This window comes from Carettochelys insculpta, chromosome 8 (assembly GCF_033958435.1).
Source record: "Carettochelys insculpta isolate YL-2023 chromosome 8, ASM3395843v1, whole genome shotgun sequence".
Taxonomy (NCBI): Eukaryota; Metazoa; Chordata; order Testudines; family Carettochelyidae; genus Carettochelys; species Carettochelys insculpta.
This window is the reverse complement of record NC_134144.1, coordinates 11,275,159-11,298,026: the sequence shown is the minus strand read 5'-3', so window position 1 is coordinate 11,298,026 and position 22,868 is coordinate 11,275,159. Positions and strand designations below refer to the sequence as shown.

The 22,868-nt window shown below is 39.6% G+C and overlaps 1 protein-coding gene across 4 annotated transcripts in view; it reads left to right on the top strand.

Moving 5' to 3' along the window:
• PARD3B (par-3 family cell polarity regulator beta) overlaps positions 1-22,868 on the top strand; it is a 614,980-nt gene that overhangs the window by 230,033 nt on the left and 362,079 nt on the right. For all 4 annotated transcript variants that reach the window (XR_012646411.1, XM_075001347.1, XM_075001346.1 and 1 more), the window contains exon 5: positions 21,104-21,195. Coding sequence is in view for 3 of the 4 variants with exons in the window: in XM_075001347.1 (XP_074857448.1) it covers positions 21,104-21,195 (92 nt within the window). In the remaining variant the exon portion in view is untranslated. The remainder of the gene's footprint in view (positions 1-21,103; positions 21,196-22,868) is intronic.

Sequence of the window (22,868 nt, the reverse complement as noted above, 5' to 3'; positions counted from 1 at the left end):
ACAATGGAAACAAACTTGAAGATTTCCCACAGACTCATGGGAGAAGTTGGAATTAGTAAATGGCACTAGAGGAAATAAATTAGCTGTCTCTTTTCACTTCATATCATAGACATCTGTACTAAACATGCTTCTGGGGATATCTTGTTTACAGGAAACCACAGCCATAAAACAGATACTGCTGCTGGAAGCCCATTTTATTGCTAACTATCCTTACAACTCACTTTGGCTTATTGCTCTCCCTGTGAAATAATAGAACTTTGCATGCTTGTTTAGGGAGGTATACAAGAAACAGGAGAGCTAATAACCCATTCTCTTGTATCATTGAACAGTACTCATTTGCTCATGTCACTTGTCATGGTTAGGCAGCAGCAACTGTCTACTCCCTGACCTTTGCTCTTGCAATTAAGGAAGCAGTGCTCTATTAGTTTATGGCTATAGAGCAGTTAAACCCTTCTATAATCCCAGAAAACAATTTCAATCAATAAACATACCTATCTGATATGAAAATCAAGTTAACACTTTGGGATCATGTTGTTTACTTTCCTTCAATTAATTAGAAATCAGGTGCATTGGTAGCAGTTCTTGGAATACTTGTGATTGGTCCGTTCATATTTATAATGTTTACCAGTAAGGTATATTATGCAAGACACTGCTTATTATAGTATTTCAACTCTAATTAATCCATATGGCTTTATTTCTCTGCTGATTTGTTCCCAGTCAATTTCCATCTGATGATCTGTGTTTGCTTAAAAAATTTCTGTGCACCTTGGTTTCTCTCAATCACATTTTCATGAAATAATTATTTTGCTTTTTCCATTGCAGTTTATACCACTGTGCTGTCAAACTATTTACTCACCCAGGCTGTTACTTCAAAAAGCAGTTAATAATTAACATAAAACCAAAAGCATTTTACAAAAGATTATTTTAAAATGTATTTTTAAACCCTGGAGAGGTTGAAAATACTTTCATGGATTCAAAAGGATTTGTTAGAAATTTTCTCAGAGGTGCTTGCTCTTTTTATGTTTTTAAATTACCTTGTGGATTTAACATAAGTCAGTGGTATTAATGTTTTAGCCTTGTGAGTCAACTCTTCTGGTTTTATTATAAATATCCACTCATAAATGTAGCATTACATCACAGCTACTATTTCAGATCCTAAAATGAGTTTAGAATATTGGACCTTTATATACAGAATTGTATAAAATTAATTTACTAAAATTTAATTGTACAGAATTAAAATCCTGTAGACTTCCTATTGTTCCAGTTGAGGATTAGGATCAAGAGATCCAGCCAGGGTGGCATAACTTCTTATGTTTAAATGGCAATCCGTAAATCTTTGAAGGGATTTAGGCTTTCACTGGACCTTTGTTATATCTGCATTGTATTGGTTGTCTCAAACTCTCCCATCTTCTCTCCTGCTCTAACGAAGGAGAATGTTTGATTGGACCTGCTGAGGGTAGAGACTTGTAGGCGGCAGAGCAGGGTGGATAAAAGTAAGTGGGGTTTTTAATTTTAAAAAAATCTGGTTTTTTTTTGAATCAGTTATATCAAATAGTCAATAAAATGCTAATTTTCTCTTCTTTAAATACAAGTTATAATTGTCTCATCACGAAAATGTTAAACCTACATTTAGTTTCATAAAAATGAATTAGTGGCTCCAATCAGTCCAGCCTAATTGCCAGCTCTTGCTTCTTGGGGCTTGCAGTTTGTTTTTCGGCAGGATAAAGTCACATGGTCAAAGAAAGACGCAGGATGGATAGGATTGTTGTTGCCCTGTGTGTATGTGGAGGTAGAGCTGATCTAAGGAAGGCAGAGGAGTTAGTTAAGACCAGTGCACTTTTTTTTTAAAAGAGAGAGAGAGAGAGAGAGAGAGAGAGTTGGTAGTCAGCTGGCCCCCTGACTCAGGACTTCTAGGGACCCCTGTCTGGTGCCTTCGGAGTTGGGGTTGCCAGTGAGGCTTGGTGTCCCAGCCAGCTCTCAGCTGTGGGGCTGCTGGGGTGCCCATGGCTTGGGCTGCTGGTGGGGCTCTGCACCCCAGCTGGTGCCATGCTACAGTGCTGCCAGGGCCCCCTGTCCCCTAACCAGGGATTCATGGCTAGGGCTGCCAAGGTGACAATATTTGGTATGGCCATGTACCAGCACAAAAAAAGGTAAAGGTACTGTCTTAAAAACATAGAAACAATGTATAGGAAAGGAGGGAGGAGGAGCGAAAGGAACAGTGGAGTGGGTTGGAAAGAAAGTGAAGACATTTATTCAGTGCACACGTAGTTTCCTATGGTCTCCCAAACTTTTGCCACAGAAAAACTGTTATGGTGTCTGAGCATATGAGAGACCTTTTAGGGAATGTTTGGAAGAAATTGCTTCCTCGGGTAAAAAAGTAAAATGCGTCAAGTGTAAGCAGTGCAACAAGTAGATGCAGGGCCTAGTTGCAAGAATGAAATTTTGTAAGCAAATTACACCATAGATGAAAAGATTGTTGAGTTTATTAATTCCACAAACTCTTCTTTTCACATTAACAACAAACATTTCTTTGACGTGGTTGAGTTCTTATGACCAGAGTACGCTCCATTTGGTAGAGCAGACATTGATGGAAAGTTGCTAGATACAGAGTATGAAAAGAAATTTGAAGAGTGTGCAAGAAATACTGAGGGCATAATTCTCAGTTTAAACCTTGGTGGGTGGAGCAGTGTACACAATGATCAAGTAATAGATGCCTGTTTGAAAGCTGAAGATGGGGTTGCATGTCCTTCAGAAACAATATGTGCACTGGGAATTTAAAAGATGTCGCACTGAAACCTGTAATAAACTGTGATCAAAAATATAGCTGTCACATGTACAGTTTTGTCACTGACAATGCTGCAAATGTGGCAAAGATGAGAAGATACAGGTTGGTCCTCCCTGGTCCGGCACCATTGGGACCTGACCAATCCCAAATGAGAGAATTTGCTGACCAGAGGGAGTCTCCTGCCAGTGGCTCCCAAGTACCTATTGCAGGTACCCTTCTTCAGCATTCCCCTCCCCCAGCTGCCAGAGCCTTTGGGATCCTGAGCCAGCTTCTGCTGGTATCCTGAGCGGTCCAGACTCTGGCTCCTGCCATGGGGCTCTGGCCCCAGCTCTGTGCTGCTCCCAGCCAGGGTCTCCACTTTGTTCTGGCTTGCCCCCCTACCCTTAGACTCCTGGGCTTTCTGATCCAGGAGCATCTATGGTCTGGTAGCACCACAGATGTTGCCAGGTCACAGACTGTCAGTTTCTGGTGGTGCAGTCTGTATTTAGAAGTAGAAATACAAGGATGCTCTTTAATAACACATAGCTGCAGAGCACATTTAATGCATCTTTTAGCTGAAGACTTACGTATGTCTTCTCTGGGAATGAAAGAAAATGTTGCTGAAGTCACAACATACTTCTGTACGAAATATTTTGCTTCAGAGAGTAAGAGGAGCCAAACTAATTCTCCCTTAAGATGTTTTATGGAATTCTGTGGCTGATTGTTTTGAACAATTTATCAAGAACCGGCCTATGATCATAAAACTTGGTGAAGCAAACTGTGATAAAATAGATGCAAGTATTTCATCCCAACTACCAAACATTGGACTAAAGAGGAACGGGGAAATATGCTCAGTATACTGAAGCCTATATCCATAGCATTAAACAAACTTCAGAGAAATTGCTGCTGCATTGCAGATGCTGTCAAAATTTGGAAGGCACTTCAAGAGACATTGATGAAAGATGTGCCTCACCAGAAAGTTAAATGACAGGCAATAGTGAATGGAGTAAGCACTAACTACACCTCATTTTTTGTGAACATTCTCGACCCTGATCGATGCCTAGCTTGTGAAGATTCTGCTGCTATGGCATGGGCATCTCAAAATCATGCCTTGCGCAGTAGCTTTCTCTGCTGGCAAAGAGAGAATATTTTCTTTGTTTGTTGATATTAACTCAAAGCTAAGAAATTGACTGGGAGTTGAAAAAGCAGGAAAACTCATTTCTGTTTGTCTATGAATCAAAATGACAATGGGTGTGGGGAAGACTAGATAGAGTTATTGTAATTTAAGGCCAGGAAGATCACATATGGTGAATTTATTTTAGAGACATTCACCTGTCTGAGAATGGATTCTGTAAATGTGTTCAATGTATTGGTGTTTAATAGGAAATGCTTTATTTTAGGAATCTATATACATCTATAGAGTTAATAGAGGCATTGACTGACTTTACATTTTCCATATCCTGGTGCAAAACAAAGAATAGCTTGGGACCCTGGAGATTTCTGTACCATACTGAGAAATGTTGTGAAGCTTTTTATTGTCCTTATAACAAGATATGATTTTCAGGGCTTTTTTAGCTCTATTTTTTAAAAAAATTTCTCATGAGGCTGAATCCTCATTTGTAATTGGGAGACAATGCAAAAGTGTAAATATTGGAAGAGTTGATACTTATTGTATTATACATAAGCTACTTGCATTGATGTGAGCTGGTAAGTCTTGCCTTAACACAGTCCTTGAATCCGCTGAAGAGCAAATAATTTGACTAAAATAAATAAATAAAGTGAGTATCTAATGCTCAGCAGGAACAAAAAAAACCCTTTAATCTAAATATCACCTTCGTGCACAGTGTTCATGGAGTTGGATACAAGATGGGGAAGTTTTAAACCAAGCAGAAAGCCATTGTGCACTTTTTCTGGAACTTCCTTGGGAGCATGTTGGGTAAGTGGGCATCAATCAAGCTGCTCCCTCACCCTCTCTCTCTTGGTCTTGAGTTAGCATAAAAATCTAGATAGACTCTTAGAAGAACAGGGTTGGAAGAGACCTCAGGAGGTCATCTAGTCCAATCCTCTGTTCGGTGCAGGACTATTCCCAAGCAAATCATTCTAGCCAAGGCTTTGTCAAGCCTCACCTTAAAAGCGCTAAAGATGGAGATTCCACCACCTCCCTAGGTAACCCATTCCAGTGCTTTGCCATCCTCCTAGCAAAATAGTTTTTACTAATGTACATTCTAGACTTCCCCCACTGCACTTGAGACTCATTCTGTCATGGCCACCACTGGGAATAGCCTGGTTCCATCATTTTTGGAACTTCCCCTTTAGGTAGTTGAAGGCCGCTATCAAATCCCCCATGTAGTTATGGAAAATTATACTGTAAGTTCCAGGAAGTAGACATGCACTCATACCGAATAACTACTTTCCAGCAAACCATTTCTGTATAACTTGTTTTAAAGTTTCTGCTTTCTCAGTTGGTGTTTGACCTTGTAAATAGTGTCAAATAAAAAGTATATCCGGAATACCTTTTGATGTCACTATTTCCATTACTGACAGATCTCTAAGTCCTCACTGGCCATCACAAGGGGAAGAGGTCTTAAATTTACCCCAATACCTACATGCATATGTTTGGATGCATGTGCCCTTTTTTAAACATAAGACATACCTGAAAGTTTGCACTCTTCTGCTCTAGTCCTGGATGTTGGTTAAAGGTTCACCCTATAACACAAGGGCAACCACTAAAGGCATACAGTCCTCACTTTTCTGGGAAAGAGGCTTTTTGGTTATTCTCTCTTCTCTTGTTACATTTTCAAAGAGCTTGGATTCCTGCTTAAAAAAATGTAGACCTTGATATTCTGCTACTTGCAAGACTTTGGTTAGCAATGTTTTCTTTAAATTATTCATTGTATGTGTTTATTTTATTTCCTTCAGAGGTTAACTGGAGGCTAGAATATCCTCTTTCAAAATATCCTGAATGGGGTTGTCCCTTATTGAGTGAGACTAGCAAGTCTTTTTCCTGGTTTGTCTTGAATATACTTGCCTTAGGACTGACTTACCTCAGTTTTGAAGTATTTCTGAGACGAACATAGCACTGAAAGTTATTGAACTTGCTTTTTTTCTAAAAGTTTCTAATTTTGTTTTCTTCCCTTTTGAGAAGTCCTTTCCTCTAGAGGGAAGGGAATGTCAAAACTCCTCTTTGTCATATTTCCCATTTTTCCAGATACAGCAATCTGTCTAGTTGCAGCTCTACGTTCTGTAGGTTATGCAAGCACTCGTGTTCTTCCTGCCAGGAGGATTATTAACAGTGAGCTGAGATATGAAAGTCACTTGTAGGTTTAATGATGGCTAAGTCGAAGTACCATATTAGATGGCATCCTCTTTCTAAGGGTGAACTGATTGTAAAACATAGAAGTGGGGTTGTTTTTGTCCATTAGGCTACGTTTCCAAGCAGGCAGATGTAGGTAACTCATGCACAAGGCTCCACTAAGTACAGGTTGTGCTTTAACAAAGAGTCAGTTTGCCTTACTCCTTAAGTGTTTTGCCGTATCTTCAAAGGTAGATGGCAAATACGTGTGGTATGAGCCTACTGAGGCACAAGATGATGACGTGTACTTTATTTCTGTTTCCTAGTTGTCAACAGTGCAGGTTTTGCTGGGCTCAGCATTCTTGAAGGGGACAAGATACCACCAAGCAGCCTTAGCTGTGTATTAACAAAAGTTTTGACATGCTTAATGTTTCCCAACACCTATGTTTACCACAGCCCCACTCTGTCCCGCCACTGCCAGTGGCTTCTTGGATTGCCAAGCCACAGCACTGACTGCATGCTAATTCTTTCACTGTCTCTTCATCATCCCTTCATCTTGCCTCTGCTGTCTGGTCAGGGAGCTTGATGCTTCTTCCCTGTGTAGAGGCAGATATGTGCAGATTGGTGGGGGTGGAGGGGAAGGATGCACAGACTATCCCGGGGACAGTGGAGGCAGATTTTTGAAAGGGGGGCATGAGAGGAAGGTGGTCTAGTACTTGGGATTTCAAACTTAGGGGAATTGGATTCAGTTTCTTGCTCCATGGTAGAATTCCTGTGTGGCATTGGGCAGTTCATGCAGGCCTGGTCCACAGGATCCTTCCTTTATTAATGTTATCATTATCGCTTCCCTTAAGCGAGAGGGTATGCCAGGCACTTGCAAAGAGTAACGTTAGTGAATGACAGTCAGGGGACAATCAGGCCAATGGTTTGAACCTCAGTGCGCTGAAGAGAAGTTAAGAGAACCTGCTGATTTTTTTTTAATGTTCTTTTACTTTGGAGGGATAGTCAGGCTGTATCTTGAGAACCTGCTGCTCCACTAACTCAAATTTTGCCCTATTCACTATATGAAGTACTGCCATGAGGCACAGAGATGTCAAGACAGTCTTAAGTAAGCAAGCAAATTTTAGAAAGCCGTAGTGCATAGGGAAACCTGTGCTGTGTCTTGTTCCCCAGTCATCATTCCTATAGTGGCAATAGGGAGGGATGGTTGCTATGGGAGCTGTGGCATCAGAGAATCCATCTACACTGAGTTTATCCTTCCAAGTCCAGGCATAGGACCGTAATCTGCTCGGGGTGTGATATAAAATAACCTCCCTATACTGGAAGGTCAGGGCCATGTTATTTCCTTCTTACTGTTTCCAAGTTTTATCTGCTGAGTTTATTAATGAAGAGCCAAGTCACTTCCTTACCAACTGAACCTAAGTCAGTGTGAGGGACTTTTGAAACAAAGTCAAGTCATCCTCGCACTAGGGGATTGCGCTGATTTAACTAATTTAGTTTCTAAACCAACATAGGTAAATCAGCACATTTTTCTCCTGTTGACAGAGCTTTATAGTCTTATTCTCAGCAACGGAGAACCAACTGGATGGTGAGGAAGCAAGCTGCTCTCTTTTGCACGTCACTAGTGTTAAGCTGTCTGTGATTTTAGAGTTGAAATTTTTGATGTGGAAGTGCAAACAAAAAATACATACCTAGAAATTTTAATCATTGTGAAAGCTGGAAGCTAGCTTGGATTTTGACATTTTGAAACCATTTTTGGCCAAGTTCACTGCAGTTTATGATGAGGAGGTACTTTTAGATAAGTTTTTGCGCTGTAACTGTTGATTTTCAGATATTAGAATAAGCTTGTAAGTGTGCCTCAAAAAAAATTCCTGTTTTGATTGTGAAAGTCAAATAAATTTGATAATGGATTAACTGAAGGGAATAGAGAAGAAAGCTTAGTGTTACATTTGTACAATCAGTTTTGAGAACATAAGTCTATTTTCAGGCATTTCAAATAACACTTGAATGCATATTAGTTGCTGTTAAAGATTCTGATTTGTTATTAATAGATACGTTTGTAAAAAGTTTTCCAAGTAACCACGCGTACTTTTGAAAATATTCCTTCTTTAGTTTCATGTGGTGCTACTGAAATATGGAATCCATATTTCAGTGGCTGGAGATACGAAATAGTATGCATGACTGCACAGGCTATATTTAGTACATTATCAGTTTATTCAATGTGTAGTTAAAGAAATAATGCTGATTTGGTTAGTACAGTACTTATAGCGATTATTTTTAAAAGATGTGACCTATTACTCTTTGAACAACTGACTAAGAAACCAAACTGTAAACTCATCATTCACACACCTTGTCTATACATAAAAGTACATGCTGGCACAGATGTCTGGTAAGGATGTTCCATGCCAATTGGAGAGAGCTCTCCCATGAGAATAATAAAACCACTACTATGAGCAGCACTAGTTAGGTAAGTGGAAGACCGCCACCTCAGTGCTTATACTGGTGTTGCTCAGAGAGGTGATTTCCTCACATCCCCGAGTGACATAAGCTATGTTGACATAAGCTGTAATGTACATCTACCCCAGGAATTAGCTCTTCCCTGAGCTCCAAATGCTATCAAGACACAGAAAACTATCGTCCCTAAATAGTGCCGTTTAGTGGTGCTTTATGCTGCTTGTGGTAGAAATAAAAAATATATATGGAGTGCAAGCAGGAAAATACACTTACTGCTTTTTTTTAAGTCATGTTGCATACTGACAAACTGTTAATGTAAACCATTCAATTGCAGATATACTGGTTGTACATATAGTAGCTAGATAAAATATAGATTTCCAGTACAAATAGTCTTAGTACCCTTCCACTGCCTTTCATTGCTAAAGTCAGACAAGCAAATTGATTTGTAGTTTGTGCAAATGCTGAAAATGAACTAAGTTTGTCATAGTGCCATGGTGCACTAATACAAGTGGAGGACACAAACTTCCAAGATTAGTTCGATTTGATGGAAAGATGTCACAAACTGCAAGTAGGCTATCTGCCCTCTCATTGATACATTATACGTATGTTTTTCTCAAATAACATGCTGCAGTCTCTGCCTTTTGAATTCCAAGACACTGCTTAGTGGGGGCAAAAGCACAAAGTACCCAAAAACTAAAGAAGTGTTGAGTGGGCAATTTCCCGTTTCTCCTCCCCCTTCAAGTCAGCAGAAAGTCCTTTATGTAGATAATGTTTGGGATGCTGAAATTTGAGGGGCTGGAGATGGCATGTCAGGCTGGAAATTTGTTAATTGCTCTGAGGCCATTTTATAGATTTCCTGGCAGAAATATATGTGAGCTTTAAGGCTAATTGTTGCATTAATTTATTGCCCCAAGGGACCTCCCTTCCAGCTGAGAAAGAGTTGTGTTTATCGAGCCAGCTTAGCTCCTGAGTGATTTTTTTTCCCCCATAGGAATGCCCCCAAATAACACTGATGGGAACTCAAATAGTCAGTGGGTATGCGCTGTATCTGAACACGAATCTCTCATATCCAAGTGTGGGAGGAAATGGGAATGGTAACTTCTAAACTCCCAAGACCTGGCTCTTCACTGTCTTGCACTTGACTTTAGTGTTGACATATATTCACCATGAATAAATTAAGTCATGGATTTTCAGGGCTGTTAATCCAGCACGTTTCTACTAAATCCACTTCAAATTAATTAAAAGACCAAAAGGTAAATAAGGCATTAAAATTAAAGTACATTTGCACAGCTGGAGCCATCCACAGTGCCTGTCCATGCAATATCTGGTTCTAAGCAGTGCCTTCAGTGCTTTATTTACACGAGTTCAAAAATCTGCAAAGTAAAATCTGTGCTCAGATGTAGAATGTTTTTTTCGTTATCACTAAGGCTTCTGCTTTCTTTCTTAGATCTTATTTTTATTCTTTGTTGAAGCACTTCAAGTATGTGATTATGGATTTATAAATTCCGAATAGTTAATTTTGCTACTATAGTAAACCCTCGATCTAACAGACTCCAATTTAACAGACTTCGGAAATAACAGATGCTTTCCTCCAGCGCCCATTCTCCTAAATAGATGCCAGCAACTCACCAGAGCCGCTGGAGCTGGAGGAGCTGGGACCGCCACCAGGGCAAGAGGAGCCACCACTGCTGGGGCTGTCGGGCCCAGAAGAGCCACAGCGCTGAGTGAGCCAAAAGTTGCAGGAGGTGGACAGAGCCAAGTTGGCACACAGCTTCTCTCCCAGTGATTGAGAAAGGGAGATGGAGATGTGGGGAGGGAAGAGTGATGGGCTGGGAAGGTCAGTGCATTGTCATACCGTATAACCATTTGGCTTGAACAGACTTTTGGCATTAAGGGATACCCCTTCTCCACCATTAGTTCGTTAAATCCAGGGCTTACTGTGCTTTCTCTATTGTCATGCACTCCATTGGGGGAAAAAAACACACAGTTGTCTGCAGTTAGTAAGCTGGTCTGTGGTATAATATAGGGAAGGTTTCTAATTGTGGAAAGATGGTCTTATTTAAAAAAAAATCAGGTCTGATTAAAGCGTATATTACATATACATATATTTTCATCATGACAGCTCTCAAAGGACTTGAAAAATTCATTCATTTTGGTAGGTGTGCACATACTAGACTTTAAAGTTGATATGTATGTGATAGGTGATAAGTGTAGTCACCACACATCTGTGCTTATTAGATTCAGATGATCACCTGGTTTTCCCGTTCATCTGTTTTCCTGGGATTTTATTTTAAAATGCCAAATCCCTGAGAAACTTCAAATGGCCACTATGCTTTGCCAAAATATTTCACCACAAACGCTGAATTTCCTGTTCAAAAGTTTACAGCTGCCTGATGTCTGACAGGCAACAAAATTTAGTCTTCGGGCTTGTCTGCACTGAAAATGCTACAGCGGCACATACCTGCACAACTGCACCAGTGCTGCTGTAGAATTTCAGTGCAAACGCTGCCTGTGCCCATGGGAGAGGTTCCCCTGTGGGCACCACTCAGGTCTGAGGATTGTTCACACTTCTGAGTGATGCAGATGTGCTGAACTAATTTTCTAGTGTATACCAGGCCTGAGACTAGTAATAACTTTATATCCCAATAGTTTGTATGCTTGTTTATAAAAGGCAGCTTTACACTGGGCTGATGTAGCCATGTAAGCTCTCAAGGCCTGGTCTTAAGTCCTGACATGTTTTGTGTACAGAGGAGCGGTGTGAGGTCACGTTTAAAGACTTTTACCAACATTAATATTTTTTCTCTTCCTTTGAGTCTTGCACTTAATTACACTAGGATTTGCTATGTCTATTCTTCCTAGCTTCCTTCACCAAACAACTGACTAAATAGGGGTAAACACTAATACTACAGGTTGAACCTCTTTAACTCAGCACACTCACATCTGGCACCATCCATAATCCAGTATGGTTTTAGTTAGCTGGATGACCATTTATGGATATGGTCAAGTTTCCCATGGTCCCATAAAGTCTGTTTGGACCCACCAGTCCTGGCTCTCAGTATTCTGTGCTGTTGTTTAGCTGTAGTTTACCCCTAAATCTTTCCTAACAGTCCAGTAAGAAGTGGAAGTGTTGGTAATGCAACTGGACAATCTTGACATCCTGTGGTCTGTCAAATTCTTTCATTTGGCACCGGCTAGCTTCCAAGGGTGCCGTACTAGAGAGATTTAACCTGTATCACAGCAAACGGAGAATTTTCTTTATCTTAAGTGGAAGAGACCTTTGATTTTGGAGTGACAGCCTTGTGTTTAATCACCCTCGCAGCTTTTATTCAATTTGAGGCAGACCAGTATTGTGTGCTCTAGTTACAATCCCATAGGCCAGAAATGATCCCTGTTCTACTTAGATCTGTTTAAGTGCGTAGTTTACTTTTACTCGAATCATAATCTCAAAGGAACTCAAATATTACTATTTCTACACCATCTCAGGTTTTTTCTAACTCTTTACAGAGTGCGCTCTCTCTATGATATACATTGCTTACTACATTCAAATGAACGCACATCGCTGTTTCCCTCGCCTTCAGAACTTTAGGGCAAGGTAGGAAACAGTGTCTGTTCATGTTGTGATTATTTGTGCAATTGTCATCCGATGTCTGAATTTTCAAATATTTATATTGGCTCTTACAGCTGGGTCGAGTTTTTACTATCCCAGAAATCTTGCAGTGACAGCAGGGTTTAATGTGAAACATACTTTGTGGATATACTACTTTTTAACATACTGCATGCATATTTATTTAGAAATTAAAATTGAGAGAACTCAGAGCATGTGTAAACCCATGTAAGTAACTGATAACTAAGCCCAGATTAAGATATTTAAAATAAATAAGGGCAGGGTGCTATTTCCTTTCCAATAATCTTTTTTTAATTTACAAGCTTTGTTTCTTCTCCTCTGTTCCCTTTTGTAAAGTTTTTCCAACGTTATTTTGCTGATGGTACCATAACAAAACTTTCTAATCATTAGATCTTTCCTTCCTTCCTCCTGCGTCTCCTTCTGGCACCAATTCAACAAGGTACTTAAGCACATGCTTAACTTTAAGCTCATGACAAGTCCCACTGATTTCCAAGTCTGTGCTTAGGAAGTGTCTTGTTGAATTGGAGTATCTCATGCCACATTCACATATCCAGGAAACCCTGTCTAGGTGTGGAGGGGCGGAGAGAGGAAATGTTCCTGCCACCATTTCCCAGCTTATCACATGTTGCTGGAAGTCAAAAATATATATGGCCTTCCTCTGCACAGTATTTATTACATGTCAGATCATGTGCATATGGTGTTCAGAACATCTGAACTACAACTTTTCTACTTGTCTCTTAAATGAGCCCTTTGCTTAATCAATCTACCAGCTGGCTTCATACTACTTTCCAAAATCATATTGAGTGGTCCAGTGGAATATATTTTAATTTATAAAATGAAAGCAGCTTTAACATTCATATTTTCATATTTGTTGCCTGCACTAAAATTATCTTCATCAAGTGATTAATTGCATTTGTAGATACTGAAGAATTCTATCAAGTATCCATTTCAAATGAGTTTTATTCTGAATAGTCAAGAGGATGATGTAGTTTAATCAGTAAGGGAGGCTGTTTAAAAATATATATCACTTTTTATGGTGCTAGAATGAACTACATTAAGCACACTTCTGGAAAGACTGGAAAAGTCTGGTAGAAAATGTAACAATTGTTTCTTTCAGTTTAGCCATATTTTATTGGCTGGGCGTATGCATTAGTTTGGCTTATTTCAAGAGATTCTGGTTAAACTTTTAATGGTAGTGTGCCATCAGGTTCCTAGACAAATGGATGGTATACAATTAGGAATGTTTCATTATTTTTTAAATATATGTTTACAGTTACAAAAATATTAGCTAAAATATGGCAGATTAGATGTCCATCAGTCAGCAATTTTTATCTTTGAGATGGATTTTGAAATTAGCAGCATATTCAGAAATACATTTTTCTATGACTAGCTGGTATCAAAAGTTTTTTGTGTTTGAATTCAGTGAAAGAAACAGCAAGGTGATAAAATGAAGCTAGAATTCTCTTGAGGTCTCTCTTAGCTCTACATGTGCAGTACTAAAACTTCTGCTTCAAATGTCTATTTCAGACAGCTTTTTTCCCATCTTTATTTGTTATTATGTGGGTAGAGACAGACATTGTGGTGATAGTCTAATGTTGAAAGATTAGCTGAACAGATGAAATGCTAATCTTGACATCAGTAGTTTTTGTTTCTGATACCTAAATGAATTTAATCTTGCTTACCAAAAGTATTTCATACAGAGCAGGTTTGTTTTTCTCTTTACTGTTTAAAAATACTTTCTTTTTTTAAATTGATCCAGCCTGTCTTCTACAAATTAGTGATTTTATATATGTGATTAGTGATTTTATATATGTAAATAAAACAAAATAGGCTTGTTTTGTAAGATATCACTCAGCTATATGTTATCTAGCTTTAAAATATCCTTGTGCTATAGAAGAAGAAATAGCTAATGCTTACTTTAAATTAAATGTCTGTTTAAAAATCATAGACATTAGCTTTCCCGATGGTACTTTCTTCAGAATTAGTCAACTGGTAATATTTAACTGTAAACTGCTTCATGCAGGCTTTTGTATTATTAGTCTGTTTGCCTAATGCTACTAGGCTAGACCAAAAAACCCAAAGTAGTATCACTGGTATGTTTGGAGTTGTTTGTTTTTTGTTTCTGATTTTTTTGGGGGTAGGAATAGTGCTTCAGTAGTGAGGAAAGAGCCTGAGTTCAGTTATTTAGATTGAAATCCTGTCTCTTGAAATATTTGTAGTAATGTTGTAAAACTAAGCCACTGATTTGTTGTAATTTAACAAAAAAGCACTTAATTTGGTGACAAGTATTAGAGAAGTAGCTGAGTCAGTCTATCTTCAGAAACAGCAAGAAGTCCTGTGGCACCTTATAGAGTAACAGATATTTTGGAGCACAAGCTTTTGTGGGAGAGACCTGACGAAGCGGGTCTTTGCCCATGAAAGCTTATGCTCCAAAATATCTGTTAGTCTATAAGGTGCCACAGGACTTTGTTATGCTTAATTTGGGTTTCTTTCTCTCTTTACACACGCTTGCGTATTTGTATATAGGTATGAGTTTATTTATCAATAGCCTTTGCTTTGTTCTAACAGAACAATATGAAAAGAATTGAAGTTTTTGTGAGGAACTGAATTTAGAAGTGGAATCATTCTAGCCAAATTTTAAAAAGCAGTCTGACAGTTGTGTTTAAACATTAGAACAGTTCTAGGTTAGTGGTTCAACTAATTTATTTTCAGGGTATTTTAAAATTAAACCGTACACATTTGTATTCACCCCTTGTTAGCTGATTGAGTTTACACTCTTTTCTCTCTTATATGCAGTCTGTGAATTGTTGGGTCTAGTCCTAACTAAATGTAAACACCTTTACTTTCTATCTGTGGCTAATTGGTTTGGGAGTATTTATGAAAGTGTTTATTTTAAAAGCTAAAAATAGCTCCTCAGTGTTTAAACTCATCCTGGCTGTCAGAAAAGCTCCTATGATCCTGAAAGTGTTGCTAAAAATGTTCACTTTTTAAATGTGGTAATTAAACTTGTCTGTTGGGAAAGCAATAGATGATACATTTCCTGCATTTGTAAACTAAGTATCCCTTTAAGCCCACAAGTTTCCCTGCAAGGTTTTGTTTGTTAAATTGCGAAGATCTGAACTCCTGCTGAACTTTCTTGAAAGGAGGGCTGCCATTGTCCAAATAAGGAGATAAAGAGCTGTAAGCTGCTGCTGCTGCTTTGTGACCTTTTACTTTTAGGATTAGGATTTTCTGGTGCTGCGTTTCCTTTGTTAATAAAAACCAGTGTCCTTAGGGGATGCAGCCCTGTAAGCTTGAACTTCAAATAACTCTTAACTCTTTCAATTAAAATAATGTTCCAGATCAAGATATTTTGCCTTGGGCTTCATATAGGGGGTTGTCTTCAGACATTTACACAGCACTACTCACTCAAGTCTGCATATGATTCTGAGGCTTTCTGAGCATCATCATCTTGGCAGATCCTAAACAAAACAAGTCTTCAGTTGGGTTGAGCACCTCCCAGACTGATCTGTAGAACAGGTTTCTCAAGTGGTCTGCCTGGATTTTCTGCATGTCTCTCCCTGGCACCATCAAAGCTTTTGGTGACCATGTGGTAGCTGGCTGTGTAGCAGCTTTCTTTGCTAAACACTCGTGATTGGTTGGCCTTCCATGCTAATGAGTTGTACATACCTAGAAAGCTGCCTAAACCAATCCCATGCTGATGGAGGCAGTTACTATGTTTGGCTTATAATATCCTCATTTCTAATCTGTCCTGAAGCTTAATTTGGCGCAGACAGCAAACTGAATAGAAGTCAATCCAGTGCCATGAAGACATCATCGGTCCATGTTTTGCTCCCATGCAACAGAGTTTGTACAACCAAAGTTCTGTTGAACTGCAACTTTGTAGCTAGCTGTGATGTCACGGTATCTCCACAAAGGCTGTCGAAGGGCTGAAAACACGGCAGCAGCTGCTGCTATACAAGTGTCTACATCTTTTGAGCATAGTCACTCCAGTACTGTATATGATGATGTCCAAGTCTTTTATAGCAGCCATTTTGCTGATGTCCTGCCCAGGTGGCCTAATGCAAAGCTAGTTACATTTTGCAGGTGGAGGCTGCATTTTGGTAATGGCTAGGATATTTGTTTCATCTGGATTAACCAACAGATCAACGTGTGCTGCTTTTTGACCAGCAAGTTTGGGCCATAAATGAAGTGATTCACCAAACTGAACCAACAAGACAGTGTTATTGGCTTATTTAAGATCTCAAGACAAGAACAGCGCTCAGCTCAGCAGCACTAACAGCTGACTCCTTAGCTTTGTCCATCGCCTAGTCAATGCTAATGTTGAAAACAATAGTAGCAGAACTGTAGTAGAGGTAGGAAAACAGGCTGTGCATCTGCCATTGACCCAAGTGCAGCTTTCCATTCCATTATAGAGTTTTATCAGTGGGACTGTCTTCTTGGAGACACCAAATTGTTTCATCAATAGTTCTTATTTAATTAGAATTCCTCAGTTTCTCTTCCTACTTGTAGCTAGATTGTCACAAGCAGGACTATGCAGAGTGCCTTGAAAAAGCAGAAAATAATTATTTATAACAACTCTAGCTTTTCAAGAGTTTTGAATCTGCCTTTTTACACTGCCTGCCCATCCTTGCTCATTGCCTTAAACTACTACTAGCTCACAGAATTCCGGATTTACCAGGAAGAGTTGTGGTGTCTTTTATAACCCAAGCTCTAAATGGTTTCTGAAGTTGAGCATTACTGGGTTGGGATTGTGTTACCATCCAGTGTGACTGTACAAACATAATGCTTTTCAAAACTCACAATAAATGGTCTGTAACAGCAATGAAGGGTCCTGTGGCACCTTATAGACTAACAGAAAAGTTTTGAGCATGAGCTTTCGTGAGCACAGAAATCTGTGCTCATGAAAGCTCATGCTCAAAACTTCTCTGTTAGTCTATAAGATGCCACAGGACCCTTCATTGCTGTTACAGATCCAGACTAACATGGCTACCCCTCCAATACTTAATAAATGGTCTGACATTTTATCGTGTGCTCTATAATGGGTTACACCTATTTTGCCTGGTTATTGCTTTGTCTTTTCAATATTGTGTTTAATGTATGACAAATCTAAACGCGGTATTTATTGTTGAGGTAGGAAGATAGAAAAACCTCTCCTCACCCTGGGAACATGTACTTAATATATCTCAGACAATAGATGGGATAGTCTCATGCACATGCAGGTGTGCACGATTTGAGAAGTGTAGCAAAAGGAATATATTTTTCTTTAAGATTTGGGTTATATGTGTTTGTGCAGGATTGGCCAAGAGAATAGGTTTCAAGGTTAACTTCATTACAAAAGACTTGTTCTCTCCCCTGTGGTCCTAATTTGAAAGACAAATTTAAATGGTATTTTCTTTAAATTTCTTAAATAAGCTGAAAGTGAAAATGTGTTTTTTCTATTTTTGATATGTGCAATTTCATGACTTCCTTTCTCCGCATGACTTAACATGTTATATTCTTTATTTTCAAAATAAAAACGGTAGTTCTTTTGTATTATGCTGTCAGTTGAATCAGAGTAAATTATGTGATGGCACAGTTATTACTCCTGCTGATTGTTGAAAAGTCTGAAATCATCCCTGGAAACGTTATTGTGGGATTATTTATTTTTTAAAATGTTTTTCATGTTGCCTTAAGCTTACTGCCTGTGGTTTCACATTTGGGCCAGAAGGTGATGGGTTTAAACGTAGTGCAGTTCTCCGGGTTAGCTGAGGTATAATATGAAATTCCCTTCTGCGCACTTCTGGTGTTTATTGTACTGAAACAAGAGAATCCATGCTACTTCCCAGATTTCTGATCCACCTACCTTCTGTCAATAAGATGCTTTAATATGTAAGTCTGTATGTATTATTTCTCAGCTCCTGATTTGATTATTGTGATTGAATGCCTTATGTCTTTTGTTTGAGCTAATATGCTCAGCTCAAAGTTCTGGGTTTCCTACAGAAATTGAGGTGTGAATCTAAGGTCTCTGTTATGTCAGAGAGCAGGTGATTCAGAAGTTCTTCAAATCTAGGCATATATGTGAGTATAAAAGGCGCAATATGATCTCAAATTCTGATAGTTCTATTCATGTTACTATTGCCAACCCTATACGAAGGCAAAAGCCTTTTCAGCACCAGAAATACGAAGTCTGTATTGCTATTAAATTGCTAGATTTACTACAGGTTTAACCTCTCTAGTCCAGGACTTTCTCGTTTGGCAACATCCCTAATCCAGTATGATTTTAGTTAGCTGGATGGCCACTTATCATGGCTGTGGTTAAATTTCTCATGGTCCCATGAAGTTGTTTACAGACACCAGTCCTGGTGCTCAGTGTTGTGTGCTGTTAATTAGCTGTGATTTACCCCAAATCTCTTCTAAGTAAGCAGTGAAAGTATAAGACTGCTAAACAATATTGACCCTCTGGGATCCAGCAAATTCTCTTGTTTGGCACCAGTTAGTTCTTGGGAGTGCCAGACTAGAGAGGTTTAACCTGTACATTCCTTTTATTTACTTATGGACCTTGTTACTGCACAGGCTAGATTTGTCAGGAAGTGGAATTCATTAGTTGGAGACTGTGTCAGGTATGCATCGCTTATCCTTTGTTGAGATTGTGTTGTTGATTTATGAGATAATCCAAAGTACGGAACTCTTACACTTTTAGTAGAAAATTGTCTCTTGAGTACGGTTCTACTATGAGAATAACTGCAAAACATCTGTACATCTGCCCCCTCTACGTACGGTTTCACCTACTTACTTGAATGACAAAAATAGCTTTTGTTTTTTGTTAGCTTTGTTCATTTGTCTGTCGTCAATTGCAGTGAATTGACGTCTGTTCAGATTAGGTAATGATTCTGTTACTTTAGATTCCAGTTACAAAATAGTTTGAGAACTAGGAAAATGAGAGTTTGAGAAAGAGAATAAAAAATACCAGCTTGATCTACTGATTACGACATTAGTTTGCAAGGCTAGATGTTAAGGAAATCCATCTTGTTGAGATTGGCCCTGCTTTCAGCAGGGGGTTGGACTCTTCTCTCCTGATGATTCTGTGATTCTCTGAGTATACTTTGCCTTTTTCTCTCCTTTGTTGCTTATATAAACGAATCTTAGAAATCATTGAGACAGTATTCTGTTTCTGGGAGAAATGGAAAGTTGCAACACTGTTTCTTCAGTGGCCCTAGGTTGTTGAGAAGTTGATATTATTTTTAGATTTGGTATGCAACCTTGCCACTCTGCTTATCTGAAGTAAACTTAGTATCAGTACGGATATATATATAGGAAGATTGTGTGCCCATTGAAGAAATTAGCTTTAGTTTCTTATCAGGTTAAGATCAAACAGTGGATTGAATTCTCTTTATACGTTGACATCTGAAGATTTATATCTTCCAGCTATGTTCATGTTACAGAGCTGGCAGAAGTGACCTATTCAGAAAAGGTCTTTGTTATGGATTTTGCTCTGTTTATATTATTGCCATGAGGGTCACAGTGAAGTACTATACATTAAAGCTAATACATCACAAGTTGACAGTGGTCTTATCTGTTTGGTACCTCTTCCCCTCTCCCCGCAAGGAAAAAGTCAAACATAAAGTACATGAGGTTCCAGAATAGAAATAAAATAATAGTTTCCAAAGTGCTTTGGCGTGAATGTCAGGTCCCCCTGTACAATATAGTTTGTGTGTGGTCAAAATGGCTCTGTAACTTCCTTTTTGGTGAAGTTGTTGCAGCAAAATGCTTTTGCTTTATAAACATTCTGCCTTCTCTAGTATTATTGCCACATCAGACACTGAAGAGGAGGCAAGGCTATTGGGTTTCTTCAAAGACAGCCAGTCCATCATGAGCTGAGCTGGTGGCTGTGGATTGTAAGAAGTGAAAGTTTCAGGACAGCTCTGTATAAGGCACGATACAGTCACTATACATCAAAGGAGCTCAAACTCCAGAAATACTCAGCCTCAAGCAATTTCTTTCTCAGGGAATTTTGATTCTCCTCAACCCCTTCCCTCCAGCCTTTCTCCCTTCATCCTCTGGCAGATTGGTTAGTGGAAGCCAGATGGCCTTTTCTTTTCACAAGCAACTTTTTGGGCATGCTAGCTCTAGTGTGCAGCTCCTTCACTGTCCCTTTAATTTGGAGAGAGCTGTGGTGAAAAGAGTATGTTGTGCTTCTGGTTGGCTCATCAGGGTAGAAGAGATCTAGACATGGGGCAAGATGGCTAAGTGAGTCAGGGCTCTAGCAGAGCCAGCTTTCCCCCTCCCTGATACCTTTTCACCCTGAATTGCCGAGAGCTGAACCTCGACGGGTCATCACTGAGGAGGGAATTAGTCACTAAGGGAAGGAGAAGAAAATGAGCAATTAGCGGATGAGTACAAAATGGAAGTGGAGGTGCCTCAATGAGCCAAATAAGTGTGGGCATGGGTGTTTGCCCTTATCTTACATAGATCTAATGCGGGGGGGAGATAGCTCAGTGGCTTGTACATTGGCCTGCTAAACCAGGGTTGTGAGTTCAATCCTTGAGAGGGCCATTTAGGGACTGAGGCAAATACATGTCAGGGATGGTGCCTGGCCTGCAAAGAGGGCAGGGGACTGGACTAGATGACATCACAAGGTCCCTTCTAGCTCTGAGATGTCATGTGACTATATAACCCATGTGACCTTGAGTACTGTACAGTATATTCACATTTGAGTTCTGAAAGATTCTTTTTGAAAGCAAGTAAGAGTCATGGACTTCACAGAGTATTAAACCAGAAAGTTTACCTCAGATACAAAGTGCTCAAAGAGCTCCTCCCATTCTGTATATAGAAAAGAACCTCTCCTTCCTACTACCATTTGAAGTACCAAGATACTTCTGCTTGTTGTTGTTGTTTTTCCATTCCAAGTGGAGACTCAGTTATAAATGAAGCTGTTGTTTCAAACTAACAAAACATCTTTTGTTTCAAAATGTGAATCTCTCAATAGGGTGCTACACAGTTATCTTGTGAAGATGGAGATACAGATCTCACTGGGCACACTGAACAGCTGAGTTCTCAGAAGGCCAAGTTCACCCTCAGGTATGAACACCTGCTTAATACTGATTCATGAATGTGTCTCTGCCATGCAAGTTGAGAAGACTATTACATTTTTATTTTAAGTACATGAGCTCATCATCAGGGTGTCTCCTTCCTTTTTTTCCCTTTTCCATCCTGAAAATTCACTTCCCTTGTTTCCTTAAGTATTTTTTATGTATGAGTATCCTTTACCTTGAATGATGAATGTTTATGACCTTGACTTGTATGTGTGACTGGCTATGGGAAGCTGTTATCTGAAACTTGGGGAAACTAGACAATGTTTCACTTTGAGATTTGAAATTTCTTCCAATCTGATATTCTAAGCAAAATTCAGAATGTGACCCAAAGCCAAAAATAACCTTTGTGTACACTGTCAAATTTCAAGGTAGGTCAGATTCTCCACTGGTATAATTGCTGCCATGCTGAATGTCATTAAGAGCTTAGCCCAGTGACTTCAAAGCGGAGTGATTCCATTCTCGTGTTCACCTGTTAATGCCAAATTAAATTTTAATCTTGAGAAGCTATTTGACTCAATCACACTGTTAGAAAGACCAGTGGGAGCAGCATCAGCTTGGGAGCTGCAAACAGGGGGCTGCTAAAATGGGAGTTTGCCTGGGAGAGAAGGTGAACCCCACTGAACCAGATGAAAGCTATGGCTGTGTTTGTTTTTTGGGCTGTTTGTTTGAATTTGAATTTCAGTTACTGATTGGGCTCAATTACTTGTGGGTGAGTTTGATTGGTAGGCTCATTGTTTGAATTTGAAATATCAGTTTGCTAGGCTGATTGTCTGAATTTGAATTTCAATTACTAATTGAGCTCAGGTATTGTGGCAGTGAGAGAGAGAGAGTGAGTGTGTGTGTGTGGTTGAGCCCCCTCCCCCTGTGACTCACCTGGGGTAGAGGGACCAAAGGAGAGAAGGCTTCAAAAGCCAGAGGCTAAGGAACTAGGACAAAAACTGGAATCATGTAACCTCCAGGTGAAGAAGGCCAATTCAGGTATCTCCTATTCCGGTGGAAGTAAGCAAGCACTTTTGGGCTCTCTGCATGGATGATACAGTGGAGAATGGTGTGGCAGAGACCTCTCAGGGAAGGGATCATAAGAAGATCCCACTGACTAGAAGACCTGGCATGCATAGCTCTAGGGATGGGAGTTCTATGACCACCATCCCCAAGAAGACATGGGTGATGGTAGTCAGTCAACCGTATGCCATTGAGACCTGGAATCTTGGGAAGTTTGCTGTTTACAAGGAGCCAGAATCCAGGATGTGACAGAGACTCCCAAAAACCATCAAACCTGCGAACAAGGGACTTCCAAAAACCATCCAGCAGGGGATTATTACCCCTTCCTACTTCTCCATGTAGGAACTAATGACACAGCAAAGAACAACCTTGAGCATGGATTATGTAACTCTGGGAAGGAAGATCAAGGGATATGGAGCACAAGCGGTATTCTTGTCCATCGTCCCTGTTGAAGGAAGGGGTCCAGGGTGAGATAGTCAAATCATGGAAGTAAATGTGTGGTTGCACAGGTGATGTGCACTTTGAGGCACTTGGAAGAGGGGAAGGTGATCAAGGGTAGTCAATATGGATTCACCAAGGGCAAGTCATGCCTGACCAATCTGATAGCTTTCAGGATGAGTTAACTGGCTCTGTGGCCATGGGGAAGTCAATGGATGT